Below are 13,922 nucleotides of genomic sequence, written 5' to 3'. Positions count from 1 at the left end.
AACTAGCTGAGGGATATATGGGAAATCTCTACTATTTTTGCAACTTTACTGTAAATCAAAAATTAAAAACAAACAAACCACCCACCACACACACACCCAGGCAGAATAAAGAGTAGAAAAAAACACAGCAAAATGTTCGTTATATTTGGGAAAGGAATGTCCTCTTTTTATTTGTCAAATGTCTTTAATTAGGGTTTATTCTTTTTATTTTAAACTTTTGTTATTATTTCTGGTTAGAAGTCTTCTGTTATTTTATAGTGACAAAAAATGAAATAAAGCATTTTGTACAATATCTATATCATCTCATTTAATCCTCACGATCAGTTTAGAAAAGATTCTTTCTTCCATTTTACAGATGAGGAAGCTAAAACTCAACATCAGAGTGATTTGCCTAAAATTATATAACAAGCCAGAGGAGGAGCTGGGACTTGAACCTCTGTCTGACTCCTGAGGCACAGGGAGATGGAAAATCCTTATCCCCTCTGGGGTCAGGAGAAGTGGTTGGTCTCTCTCCTAAGCAGATTTCTCTTTAGCCCAAGGAAGAATTTTTAAGTAGAATTGCGTCCTGGAAAGGTAATAAGCGGCAGAGGACCATGGAGTGTCCTGGAGAGGGATTCGGGAGACCTGATGCTCTATCCTCCTCCGCAGACCCAAAGGGCAGGCTGTGTCCCTCCTGTGAGACTCAGAACTACACCAGGAGGGCCGTGTTTCCTCGTTCGGAGAGGACAGGGGGGATAACGAGGATGGGTGGGAGTCGGGGGTTTCTCCATCTTCAATCTCGTCCTCCCGCCACTATGGGGCACCTCACTGATGACTGGGCACGTAGGGACCAGCTTTTATTTACTCAGAGCCTCCCGGACGTCTGGTCCTGGTCTTGACCTTCTAAATCGTGCCACCAATGTGAGAGGTGGGTACTGCAACCCTCCTGTAGAGACAAGGGAACTGAGGCCGGGAGAGAGCGGTAGCGCGTCCCAGAACGCGGCGTCGCATCCCCAACGCCCCTGGGCGGGGCGCTCCAGCCACCCCCGCCCCGCTGGGCCGGCCGGGCGGGGCTGCCGCGCTCGGCGGCGGGCGGGCCGTTCAGTACGCGCCCAGCGAGCCGCGCGGACCATGGAGCCCGTGTCGCTGCAGGACTTCGTGTGCGCCCTGGACCCCGCCTCCCTCCCGCGTGTGCTGCGGGTCTGCTCGGGTGTCTACTTCCAGGGTGAGTGAAGGGCCGAGACCCCTCCGACCCCGGCCCCGCGGCGGACCGGTTCTCCCTGCCAGGGCGTTAGAAACCCGGGACACTGCGCCCTGGGTTCGAATCCCGACGCTGCCGCTACCCAAGCTGTGTAATTTGGGGCCACACTCCAACTTCTCCGGGTCACGGCTTTTGCTTCCGTGGAATGCGGGATCGCTGATTGCCCCGTAGGATGGTGATGGAAAGTCCATGAGCTCAGATACTCAAGTGGGTGGAACCGAGCCAAGCTGGGACGGAACGGCGTTGCGCATTGCATGCGGTCCGACCGTGCGGGGTCGCGGCATTCAGGCGCTTACGACGCCGGGCTGTTGCTTGATTCTGAAGAGACAGGTCAGCCTTCCCCTCCGTATGCCCTCCCACTCCTCCCCTTGGACGCCTATCTACACGTCCTTCCTTCAGTCCCCCCATCCCGCCTTTGCCCTCTGCTTGGCACTGGGCCGTACTTGATCCGATCAACTCTTCAGTTCTCATCTAAAATGACTCCTCCTCCGGGAAGCCTTCCTGGCTCCTTGCACACCCGCACATCTGCCCACATGGCCGCAGCACGCCTGGTTCACAGGGATGGTACACAGCTGGGGCTTAGTATTCATTGCCTGAAAGAGTGAGAGGGGAGGGACTGACAGGCAGTGAGGGGAGAGGCGGGGGCTCTGAGGGTGAGGGAGGACCTGTGGGCGACTGAGTGGGAAAGGTGGAGGGGGAGGAGAGGGGGAAGTGAAAGTCTGAGTGGGGTGCGGGAGGCTCCTTCCTTAGAGAGCAAACTATGTCCGAGTGCCCTGCCTCATCCTGTTCCCTCCATCCACTCCCTTGCTCTGCCACAGCAGCTTCCAGAAAAGTGTTCTGAGGCCCCAAGTGGGGTTCCTAGATCAAGGGTGAGACACATGGAGGGCCCCACAGGGGGCAGGACAGGCCACCACACCATGGGGTCTCGCCAGGCCCACTTGGGAAACGGAGGGATCTGGGTTCAAATCCCGCTCTCTCTGGGGGCTTCCTGCAGGCATCTGTGCTCTGTTTGCCCTCCCCCTGACACCCCCTCCCACTGTGTGTCACAATACTGGCGTTTCCTCATTATGCTCCGGGCGGTGGGGGGGCGGGAGTGGCGGAAGTGAAGGTAAGAGAAGAATCTGACAGGATGAGAGTGTGGGAGTTGGGTGAAGTGGAGGGGGGCAGATGGTGATACTGATGGGGCAGATGGCTGTGGTCACCGCGTGGTTAGGAGCCCCAGTTTGGAGGCAGATGTCCTGGGCTGGGTCCCAGTTCTGCCTCCTATTACCTGATCATCTCGGGCGGCCCATTCACCCTTGCCAAGGCTCGGTTTCCGTATTTAGGAAGGAGAAACTGTCCTTCCCTCCAGGGGCAGTCATGAGTCTTAAGTGCCATGACACATCTGCAGTGCCGAGCACAGCGCCGGGCATATAGTAAGTGCTCAGCACCAGGGCTGCTCTTGTTACCAGCCCCGAGCGTCTGTAGACAGAAGTGTGTGTTTTATGAGCCTGTGTGTATTTTCCTGGGGATAAGGGGTGGGATTTTCATCAGTTTCTCAGGGCTGTTGTAAAGGACCCTGCTGGGGCTGCCCTGGGGGTGGAGTAGAGTCAGGTGGCCTGGCGGCTTGCCCACCTGCACTGTCTGTCCCTCGTCAGCAGGATGGGTCACTGTGTGTGAGACATCTTTACTGAGAACCTTCCATGCTCTGGACCCTGCTATAGCCCTTTAAACCTTGTAAGTCAGGGCCCAGACCCGCCTACTGGGCCCACCCTGTCAGCGGCCCGCCATCCCCTCCTGTGCTTCCCTTAACAGCAAGTCATCTGAAGAGGAAAGCGCCAGTGTGGGTGTTTGGCTTTGTGTGATCTCGGGGCAGTCACTGAACCTCCCTGGGCCTGATTGTGTAGCTAATAAGGGAACTAGGATTTACTGGGTTGTTCACTCATTCATGACTTAAACACACACACTTCGAGGCTGGGCCTGTGCCGGCTGAGATGGATCAGTCCTGCCCCGTGAGCTGAGTTCAGGAGGCAAGGGGATGTGACCACAGAGGGGTACAGGCAGTGCTAAAAGAAGGCAGAGCGGCATCAGGGAAGGGCATTCCAGGCACCGGAACAACGTGTGCAAAGGTGTGGCCGAGCAGTGCCTGGGGGGAACAGGGCACAGGCTGCCCAGCGCTTGGCCTTTGCTGAGCGGATGAAACTGACTCTTTGTCTCCACAGGCTCCATCTACGAGATCTCTGGGAATGAGTGCTCCCTCTCCACAGGAGACCTGATCAAGGTCACCTATGTTCGCCTCCAGAAGGTGGTCTGCGAGAACCCGGGGACGGGCCAGACCATGGAGCTCGCTCCCAACTTCCAGGGTAAGGCAGGCACCTCTATCTCCCTGAGTGCCCTGGAACCCTCCAGGCACGCCCTCGGGCACACGTGACCCCAGCACAAACTCCCACCCCTCTGGGTTGGCACACACTGCTCTCACATCCACCACTACCCAATGTCCTCTGAGTGCTCTGACGGTGCCCTGAGCTGGCGTGGCTGTGTCCTCCCCGTGTCCATCTCTGATTACATCTGCCTCTTGGCTGGGCCTTTTTTTGTTTCATGTCTTTGTCCACATGCCAGTTTTCGTATTCGCTCCCACATTCACTCACCAAACATTTATTGACACTTGCTGTGTGCCAGGCCTCGTGCTGGGGGCTGGGGTGTGGGGTTCGGGATGAAGCAGGTGCAGCCCTCTCCGGCAGGGAGTTTCCAGGCTGGCAGTGAGGAGGACAACAGCTCAAGTAGGCACCAGTTTGGAGAGGGCTCCGGGCAGGAGTGGCCTGCCTCAGAGGTCTGTGCAGGCTTCCTGGAGGAGGTGGCACCTCAGCTGGAGGAGGGATCCCAGCTAGAGGGGGTAGCATGAGCACACTGGTGCTCCAGAAACCCCCCGTAGCGCAGTCATTGCAGGAGGCGTGTAGTGTGGTGGGCCATGGGCCTGGACGCTGAAGCCAGCAGCCTGGGTGGGAATCCCACCTCTGCCGGCTACTAGGTGTGGCCGTGGTTAGTTCCCGTGACCGCTCTGTGCCTCAGCTTCCTCTTCCGTAATGGGGCAGTCAGCCTTGATGTGACAATTAAATGAGTTGCCATGTATGATGCACTTAGAACAGGGCTGGGCTCAGAGCAGGCACCCTCTGCGGGCTTGTTCTCAGTATGGTTTCCTGTGATCGCTGAAGGGGAGCAGTGAGGGCATGGGTCCCAGGTGAGGGGCAAGTGGTGGGGAGGTGAGCGCGAGCCAGACCGCAGTGGGGCGGGGGGAGCTTGTGTGGGGCACGGACACCTTTCGTTCTTTTTTTTTTTTTTTTTTTAAGGCTTTTTAAATTAAATTTTATTTTTTTATAAATTTATTTATTTAATTTTTGGCTGTGTTGGGTCTTTGTTGCTGCGCGTGGGCTTTTCTCTAGTTGCGGCGAGCGGGGGCTACTCTTCGTTGCGGTGCACGCGCTTCTCACTGCGGTGGCTTCTCTTGCTGAGGAGCACGGGCTCTAGGCGCATGGGTTTCAGTAGTTGCAGCACGCAGGCTCAGTAGTTGTGGCTCGTGGGCTCTAGAGCACAGGCTCAGCAGTTGTGGCGCATGGGCTTAGTTGCTCCGTGGCATGTGGGATCTTCCCAGACCAGGGATCGAACCCGTGTCCCCTGCATTGGCAGGCAGATTCTTAAGCACTGCGCCACCAGGGAAGTCCCCACATTTCGGTCTTTATTTTGAAGGTATTAAGTAGCCAAAGAGCTTTTAAATGGGGAAGTGATGTGTTTTGTTCTGTATTTTGAGGGTTTTTAATAAGTTTGAAATAATTTCAAATTTGCAGAAGACTTGCTAGAACTCCTGCATACTGTTTATCCAGATTCACCAGTTAAGCATGTTGTTACATTTTCTTTCCCTCTCTCTGTATATTATATATACATACACACACACATATATACATATGAACATATATTACTATATATGTGTGTATATATATCTTTTTTCTGAACCATCTGAGAGTTATAGACATGATGCCCCGTTACATCTGAATATTACTCCCAATATTTAGCGTATCTCCTAAAAAACAAGGACATTCACTCACAAAACTGTAGTTCAGTGATTAAATTCAGGAAATTTAATATTGATACAATACTACTGTCTAACCCACAGTCTGTATTCAGATTTCACCAGCCACCCTACTAATGTCCTTGATAGCCAGGTGTTTGCCTTGATCCAGAATCTAGTCCCAGATCGCACATGACATTCAGTTGGCCTCCTTTAGTCTCCTTCAGGCTGGAATAGTTCCTCAGCCTTCCTTTTTTTTTCTTCTTCCTTTGTTTTGATATCAACATTTTTGAAGAGTCCAGATCAGTACGTTTGCAGAATGTCCCTCAGACCGACTTTGTGTGGTGCTTCCTTGAATAGATTTGTGTTGAGGGTTTTGGGCAGGAAGACCCTGGAAGTGCTATTATGTCCAGACATGGGGTATTTTAGGCCAGTCTGGTGGCAGAAGAATGGACAGGGCAGGGGGAGGGGTAGTGGGTGGTCAGAGGTCATTTGGCCGGTAGCTCCTGGGTTTCTAGCTTGGGAGGGACTGTGGCACTCACCCATCCAGAATGGGGTGGTAGGTGCTGGTGTGTGGGAATGGAGCAGTGGTGAGGTATCTGGAGACAAAGATGGCAAAGTGAGAGGCAGGTGGGGTCGGGAGGTAGGAAAATGTGGCAGTGTGTCTGTTCTGTCTCTGGTGACAATCCCTCTGTGTCCGTGCCTGTGTCAGAAGGAACTGTCCCCACCTCTGCCCTCACTGTCCATTTGCAATGGTCACTTGCTGCCTGCTGTCCCTCAGCCCTGCAGCCTGGATATCCAAATGCTGGCCCACCCTTGGCCCCTGTCCTCGGGGGATTCTGGCTGGTTCTCTGCAGCCAGACCTGGGCATGGGATATGTGGCCCTGGGCCCAGCAAAGGTCTGCCCCACCCTGACACCCCCTGCTGTGCCCCACAGGCAACTTCAGCCCCCTCACTGGCCCCCAGAGCTATGGAACCCTGGAGGAGCTGGTCTCTGCTGCAACCCAGAGCTCCAAGCAGCTGCCCATCTGCTTCATGTCGACCCACAGAATCACCACCAAGGCCAGGGTGGTGCCTCAGGAGCAGCCCCTCAAGCTTGAGGCTGTGGAAATGCACCATGGGACCTGCTGTGCCCGCTGTGTGCTGGGCACCGGGGCCAGGCAGGTCCTTCTGCACCTGCCCTTGTCCCAGAAGGGGCCCTTCTGGGAACTGGAGCCTGGGCCCCCTCGGACTCTGCTCCAGGTGCTGCAGGACCCGGCCCTGAGGGACGCCATCCTCACCTGCCCCGCCCTCCCCTGGCACTCCCTGACCCTGATGCCCCAGTATGAGGTCGAAGCCATCATGCACTGTGAGTTCCCTGGGCAGGTGGGTGGGCCCGGGGGCGGGAGGGCCAGAGGGCGCCCTGGGGAGCTGCTCTGATGGGAAGATGCCCCCTATCCCCGTGGATAGTCCAGGGATTCCAGGTGGTTTACCTGGTATATACAACGTAATCGAATAAAGAATCCCCAATAGTGGAAGTTAGGTGCAAAAGGAGATAGGAAAACGGGTAACTTGAGTGAGGTCCCACGTACTTTATAAAGTTTGGCAAAAGTTGGGCTGTGAGGTTGCCCGCAGCTAGGACAAAGAAACACAGTGTTAGAAAGTGCAGCGTTGACCATTTGCTCAGGAGAAATATATTTTCCTGTTGCTGGGGAGAGCAGGATTGTTCGTGAAGGGCCTCCTGTCTGGGAGGGTACTGTCTGGCTGAATCTCCCAGCTGTTTCATAGGTTACTTCCTAGGACAGGCTGGTGGCTGCACACAGAGGGTTGGTGAAACGGAGGCAGAACCTGGCCAGGTCTGGCAGGTCGGAGGCCAAGCTGGAGCAGAGGTAGAAGAATGGATGTATGTGTAGAGGTCCCCAGGGCACCCCCATTCCTCAACCTCCACTCAGCCTTGGCCTCTTGACTGGCCAGGTTCTGCCTCTGCCTCACCAACCCTGCTCTGGATGCTGCCAGCAGCCTGACTGAGGACTGTCCTAAGAAACAACCTATGCTTTGTTTACTAGTTTTTGTAAAAATAACGAGTTGGCTGCCCTGGAGAATGAGGCAGCTCAGGTAATTTATAAAGCATTCTGAAGAAAAAAACAACAGTATAATGAACCCGCATGTGCCCATCTCCCAGCTTCAGCCAATTATCAGCTCATCTGGCACAGAGCAAAAATCCCAACCATGTGACCTGAGGGAAGTCACCACCAGTCCTCGGAGCCTCAGTGTTCTCATCTGCAAAACAGGGAGAACATTCCCTGTTCTGTCTTCCGTGTGGTGCGGCTCAAACAATACAGTGGGTGGGCCAGTTTTCCTCCGACTCTTACAGAGTTTATGCACCAGGCGCTATCAATGCCAGGACAGGAGGAGGTTGTCCAAAGTCATGTAGTCAGTGTTTTTCTTGATTTGGTTCTATCTATTTAAATCCAGAAAGGATTTGGAAAGACAGCTTATAAAATTACATTCAAAATTCAATTAAAATTTTAAGAGTGAACTGATTGGATATTCAGTGATATTAAGGAATTATCAAATTATTATTATTTCAATGTGATCATAGCCTAGTGGTTATTATTTTTGAAATTTTAATTACCCCTTCTTTTAGCAATACACATTGAAATAGTCACAGATGGCAAGATGTGATTACTCTGATTCCAAATAATCCAGTGGAGGGGAAATGGATAGATGGGGGTATAAAGGAAAGAAAATGGGCCATGGGTTAAATGTTGAAGCTGGGTGACAGGTACATTGGGGTTCGCTATACTATTCTACTTCTATAAATATTTTAAAACATTTTATAGTAACTTTTTAAAAAGAGGTTGAAGGGAAGAGTGGGCAAGGAATCTGGTACAAGAGGAAAACGCTGGTAGGAAAGAAAAGATGAAGAGAGGAAAGAGGTTAGCAGGCTCGGATCCCTGAGGGGTGGAGGGTGCACGCCTGAGCTGACCTCTCCCCTCCACAGTGCGCAGGACCATCGTCAAGATCCCCTCCACCCTGGAGGTTGACGTGGAGGATATCACCGCCTCCTCTCAGCACATCCACTTCATGAAACCGCTGCTGCTGAGCGAGGCCCTGGCCCGGGGAGGCCCCTTCCCCCTGCCCACAGAGATCCTGGAAGTTCCGGAGGGGCCCCCCATCTTCCTCAGCCCGTGGCTGAGCTCCTTACAGAAGGGCCAGAGGCTCTGCATCTATGGCCTGGCCTCGCCACCCTGGCGGTTCCTGGCCTCAACCAAGGGCCGGAAAGTGCCCAGACACTTCATGATCTCTGGGGCCTACCAGGGCAAGCTGCGGCGGCGGCCGAGAGAGTTCACCACGGCCTATGACCTCCTGGGTGCTCTCCAGCCAGGCCAGCCACTCCGGGTAGTGGCCACAAAGGACTGTGAAGGAGACGGGTTGGAGAACGCTGGGTTAATGTCCCTGGCCATGGGAGACAGGCTGGAGGTGTTGGGGTCTGGCCAGGCCCTTGGGGTTCAAGAGAGGGACATGGATGTCCTGGTGTGTCAGCGGCTGAGTGACCAGCCTGGGGAGGAAGAGGAGGATGAAGAGGCAGAGGACCAAGAACAGATTCTGCTGCCCCTCCACTTCTCTGGCAGCTTCGTGGAGGAGATGGGCGACGGCCGGCGCTACAGCCTGCAGGATCTGATTGCCCAGTTCTCACTGCCCTGTGAGGTCAAGGTGGTGGCCAAGGACGCCAGCCACCCTGCTGACCCTCTGCCCTCCTTCCTGGGCCTGCGGCTGGAGGAGAAGATCATGGAACCCTTCTTGGTGGTCAGCCTGGACTCCAACCCCGAGATGTGCTTCGAGGTCCCTCCCCGGTGGCTGGACCTGACTGTCGTGGAAGCCGAGGGGCAGCCAAGCCAGCCGGCTGGGCCCCTCCCCGTAGTCCCAGTGGAGGAGCTGACAGAGGCCTTCTATTATCACCTTCGGAAGTCACCGGCCTTTGAGGGTCAAGCTCCCCCGCCCAGGCCTCCGAAAAGTAAGGGCCTCAGAGGGCAGAAGCAGGTCAGCAAGGCGAAAGGCGTCAAGGTACCAACAGAACCCAAGTGGGCAGGGAGGGGCCACCTGTGGGGATCACTGGGGTCCTGCCGTTTCTTCTTTGTCTGTCTGGCATCATGCGTCTCTTACAGCTGTACAGAATGTGCAGTTTGTTTATTTATTTTTGAATTTTATTTTTCTCTACAGCAGGTTCTTATTAGTTACCTATTTTATATACATTAGTGTATATATGTCAACCCCGATCTCCCAGTTCATCCCACCGCCGCCACTACCCACCCGCCCCCGCTTCCCCCCTTGGGGTCCGTATGCTTGTTCTCTACATCTGTCTCTATTTCCAGAACGTGCAGTTTATAAACGTGCACGCTTTGTACCTATTCGATCCTGACCATCCTGACACTGGTGTGATCATCCATGTTTTACAGTTGAGAAAATGAGGTCTCAGTGACTGTGAGACTTGCTCAAAGTCACAGTTTATAAATGGGGGGGCCTGAACTGGAGCAGAAGCATTGTGACTCCAAGTTCACGGTGCTTTACCTCTCTCTGCTATCACTGCTGTCACTCCCTAGCTCAAGCTACAGCATTTTTCACCTAAACTCTTTCAGCAGCCTCTTCAACCCCTCCCCGCGGCTGTCAGAACGACCTCCCACATGCTTCCCTGGTCACTATGGGGCCTCAGCCCCACCTTCTGAAACCTTCCGTGGCTCCCCATTGCCAGGGGTAATGCGAACCCCTTAACATGGTATCCAGGGTCCTTCACGGCTGACTTCAGTCTCACCTTCCCAGGCCCACCTCCCACCACTGCTCAGCAGCTCCAACCACAGAGGAACTCCTGACGCTCTCGGTACGCCAGGATTCCTGCCTCAGCACTTCACACACGCCAGGCCTTCTGCCAAGAGCGTTCTTCCTCCTTTCAGGCTCACGGGCCAGGCTCAGCTCACATTTCCTCCAAGGCAGTGACAGTTCTCCCTCTTCTGTAGTCACACTGCACGCTGTACATAGCTTGGAGGTGGGAGGCCATGTAGTTGTTTTTTTTTTGTTTTTTTTTTTTTTTGCGGTACGCGGGCCTCTCACTGCTGTGGCCTCTCCCGTTGCGGAGCACAGGCTCAGCGGCCATGGCTCACGGGCCCAGCCGCTCCGCGGCATGTGGGATCTTCCCAGACCGGGGCACGAACCCGTGTCCCCTGCATTGGCAGGCGGATTCTCAACCACTGCGCCACCAGGGAAGCCCCGGCCATGTAGTTTTAATTAGTTGTACTTGGTCTCTGGCTAGAACAAGAGTCCTGTGGGGCAGGGACCTCCCACTCCAAGACAGGCAGAGAAAGTGCCAGGGAGTCCGAACTGAACCAAACTGAATCACAGCAAGCGGGCAAAGAACCTCAGAGTCAGAAACACGAAGTTCACATCCCTGTTTCCTCACTCTGTGGGCTGTACTTCCTCTCTGGGCATGTTTCCGCACCAGTGAGCCTGGGATAACATCACTAACTCTCAGTGCTGTTTTGTTAGCCTCTACTCGTGGGGCGCTTACCCTGGGGTGGCCCCGTACACGTACGTACTGCCCCACCCAGCTCTCATGGCGTCCCATGGGCGCTGATAGCCATGCTCTGCTGAGAATGGGGGGCGTGGTGGGGTGGAGGGAGTGATCTACATAAAAAGCACTTTGTAAACTGTAACAAGCATACTGTTCGGGGATGTGCAGAGACCTGGATTTCGTACTGTGTGGGGAGGCAGTGGGAAGGCAGTGGAAGTTTAAAAAGATGAACCCTGAGCAATCTCAGCCCCAGAAGGGGCTCGTATCTGTGGGGCAGGGGGTAGGGTAGTCGTTTTCTGACAGAACCAAAAATAGACTGGGACATCTGAAACACAGGCCTTGTGACAGTGCTGGAAAGAATGTGGTACAAAGAGTTGAGACCTCCGTCCCAGCCTTGGTTCCTGATGGCTCCTCTGGGGTGGCTCCTGCTTGTTGCCCTAGAACCAGCAATTTCCCTCCCTGGGAATCTATTCTCCGCTGCTCATCAGGGAGCCGTACTGTTTGCTTTTGAAAGCATGACGTGGTGGGAAGAGGAGTGGCTTTACAGGTCACAGACATGGTTCTGCGTCCGAAGCCTGGCCCAGCCAGGGATCCCCTGTGTGAGGCTTGACGTGGCACACTCTTTCTGAGCCTGGTTCCTCACGTGTAAACTGGGAACTCAAACAGCTCCTCAGAGAGTCACTTGAGGATGAATGAACGGGTATGCACACAGCTTCTGGCACATGGTAGGATTTCAATAAAAGTCCTCTTCCTTCTGGGACTCCTCTCAGCTCTACACTCTGTTTGTCCTGAGGCTTTGTGACTACTTTTTTCTCCTTCAGCAAAAGATTTGGAAGACAATGACCAAATCCCTGTGTAAAAACACAGGGACACCCTGTCTCTAGCCCCCAACCCTATCATCTCTCACCCTGGCCCCTTTCTCCCCTGCCAAAGAACAGTTCAAGTGCTTGTAGCAAAAACACCTGGGGTCCTGAGAAGCCATACACTGAAAAGGAAGTTCAGAGGGGAGCAGAGGAAGTGAGATTTGAAGGAAATTGCATTTTAGGTACTCTCTTACCCCATTTCTTGGGATCTTGCTAACTTCTGCTTTTTCTCCCACTTAGTCTTCTGAAGCCTTCCAATTGCAGGAACCATCTCTGCTGCCTAAACCCAAGAGGAAGACCTTGCAAAAGGTCACCAAGGACAGCTGCAATTTATACAGTGAGATTCCTGGTCACAAGAAGGGTCTCAGGCCCACTAAGCCCATCACTCAGGATTCAGGTGAGTCTGTCAGCCCCTGCTCACCCCTGTCTTTCCTTCTCCCCTCCCCCATGCCATTCTGCTGCTGCTTTTGCCTCTGATGGTGCTGGCCATCCCCTCAGCAGGGCCCTGCCCGTGAGCGGCCCTTCCACAGTCCCAGTTGGATGGACAGGCCGATATGAGATGGGCTTAGGCTGAAGCGTCCCTAGTGTCCTTCTCCCAGTGGCTCCAGGGCCCTGGCAAGGAAAATGAGTTCACCCCCCAACTACCCTCCCCAAGGCCCACAGGAGAATGTTTGCGAAGTGTTCAGACACTACAAACTGTGGTTTCTGGGCTAGCAAGGACCTTAGACCATCCAGACCAAGCCCTCGCCTGTTCAAGGGAGGAAAGTACCCTAAAGAGTGGAAGGAACCTAAGGCCAAAGGTCCTCACTGACTTGGATTCTTTTGCAGATGATGAACACGATTACGAAGAAATGCTTGAGCAGTTTCCGAAAACCCTCTAGGTGCTGGAGGAACCTTACTTCCTAACTGCTGCTTCTCAGGGAACCCGAGATATCAGCTAACTCTTACAAGCCTTTAGAGGACCTTGGACAAGGTCTCTCAGAAATCAGAGTGTGGACAAGGAGTGGCCGGGTGGGGACTAACTGGAAATAGGATAGACCCTGCACCAGCTTCCCTCTGGCTTCTCTGGGCCCAGCACCTTGCATTTGGCTCCTTCAGCCTCGGAGCTTTGGTATCAAGTAGCCAGCTGGGTTCTACTCAGTCCTGCACCCCAACACCAGCTGTCCCACTGGTTAGCGCAGAAAGGAATCCAAGAGACTGCCTACCTTGGTGACGGCAGCACAGTGCCTCCTGCCTCTTGATAAAAGGGACTCAATCCGGATCACACACTGCAGCACTGAGAGCCTTTTGTAATGTTGGCCGCCCCTGCTCCACTCTCTCCTCCCTCTCCCCGTCCCCCACCCAGGCTCTGAGCCCCTGAGGGACCAGGACTGTCTTCCTCATCTCTGCAGCACCCAGCACATGACAATTGTAGGTGACTATCCAAGATTATTTCACTTTAAAACCACAGAATAAAAATGAGCTTCCGGAAAAATGATAAGAGATTATCACTTATTAAGTTCTGTCTGTGTACCAGACCCTTTACAAACCCTGTCTAAATCAACTCTCTGAGGTAGACAAGGCCTGGTTTTAAAGATCGGGAAACAAGCTAGTCTAGTGTGCTTCAGCGGGCAGGCTAGTCATGGGCCTGGGTCAGGATCCTTGCTCACCACCTACAAGTGATTTTAACCTCTCTAAGCTTCAGTTTCTTCACATGCAAAATGAAACTAAGTTATCTACCTCAAAAGATTGTTTTAAGGATCGATTGAGATAATATCTGTAGAGCATTTAGCACAGTGCCTGGCTCATAATAAACATTCAATAAACATGTTAGTATCGTTACTGTTGACCAAGATCTGAGAGCTGTACCTGTCTCTAAAACCAACACCCCTTTCACATGCTTACACTGTCTCCTAGTCATGGAATTCATCCGTGTTTATACTATGTTCCTGGGCTGTGGAGACAGAGCCAGTATAACGAGATAAGAGAAGAAATACAAGCCTGTGTCTATGCAGAGAATAACTCAGTTTCCAGGGTCAGTTAAGGCCTGTTCAGTAAGGTAAGACCACAGGCCTCACTTCCTAGAAGTAGCGGGACTTCGGTTTCTTGGGCTAATGCAGTCACGGAATTAAGCACCATGGTCAGCGGAGGACAGGGGAGAGACAAAAAGATGGAAGGAGTGTCCAGTGGAGGCGGGAGCCAAAAGAGGGTCAAATTCCCACTGCTGGATTCGAGGCACTACACCTGAGTGTG

General features: G+C 53.4%; 1 protein-coding gene across 2 annotated transcripts; it reads left to right on the top strand.

Moving 5' to 3' along the window:
- The first annotated feature begins 1,110 nt into the window (after positions 1-1,110).
- Positions 1,111-13,596, top strand: THEMIS2 (thymocyte selection associated family member 2). 2 transcript variants are annotated; one of them, XM_007120343.3, is made up of 7 exons: positions 1,111-1,204; positions 3,442-3,582; positions 6,220-6,630; positions 8,266-8,420; positions 8,808-9,329; positions 11,931-12,087; positions 12,519-13,596. In XM_007120343.3, the coding sequence occupies exons 1-7, from the start codon at positions 1,111-1,113 to the stop codon at positions 12,569-12,571; spliced, it is 1,533 nt and encodes a 510-aa protein (XP_007120405.2). In that variant the 3' UTR covers positions 12,572-13,596. The 2 variants fall into 2 exon arrangements, with proteins under 2 accessions (XP_007120405.2, XP_023981428.1); XM_024125660.2 differs by lacking the exon at positions 8,266-8,420 and having other exon boundaries at positions 6,220-6,539; positions 8,763-9,329.
- The last annotated feature ends 326 nt before the right edge of the window (positions 13,597-13,922 follow it).

This window comes from Physeter macrocephalus, chromosome 3 (genome assembly GCF_002837175.3).
Source record: "Physeter macrocephalus isolate SW-GA chromosome 3, ASM283717v5, whole genome shotgun sequence".
Lineage (NCBI taxonomy): Eukaryota > Metazoa > Chordata > Mammalia > Artiodactyla > Physeteridae > Physeter > Physeter macrocephalus.
This window is presented reverse-complemented; position numbering and strand designations above follow the sequence as displayed.

Excerpts from the sequence above, each read along its gene's own strand:
- THEMIS2 (XM_007120343.3), top strand. The coding sequence starts at position 1,111 with ATGGAGCCCGTGTCGCTGCAGGACTTCGTGTGCGCCCTGGACCCCGCC. Across the intron at positions 9,330-11,930 it reads GCAAGGCGAAAGGCGTCAAG|TCTTCTGAAGCCTTCCAATT; the intron begins GTACCAACAGAA and ends TCTCCCACTTAG. Across the intron at positions 12,088-12,518 it reads GCCCATCACTCAGGATTCAG|ATGATGAACACGATTACGAA; the intron begins GTGAGTCTGTCA and ends ATTCTTTTGCAG.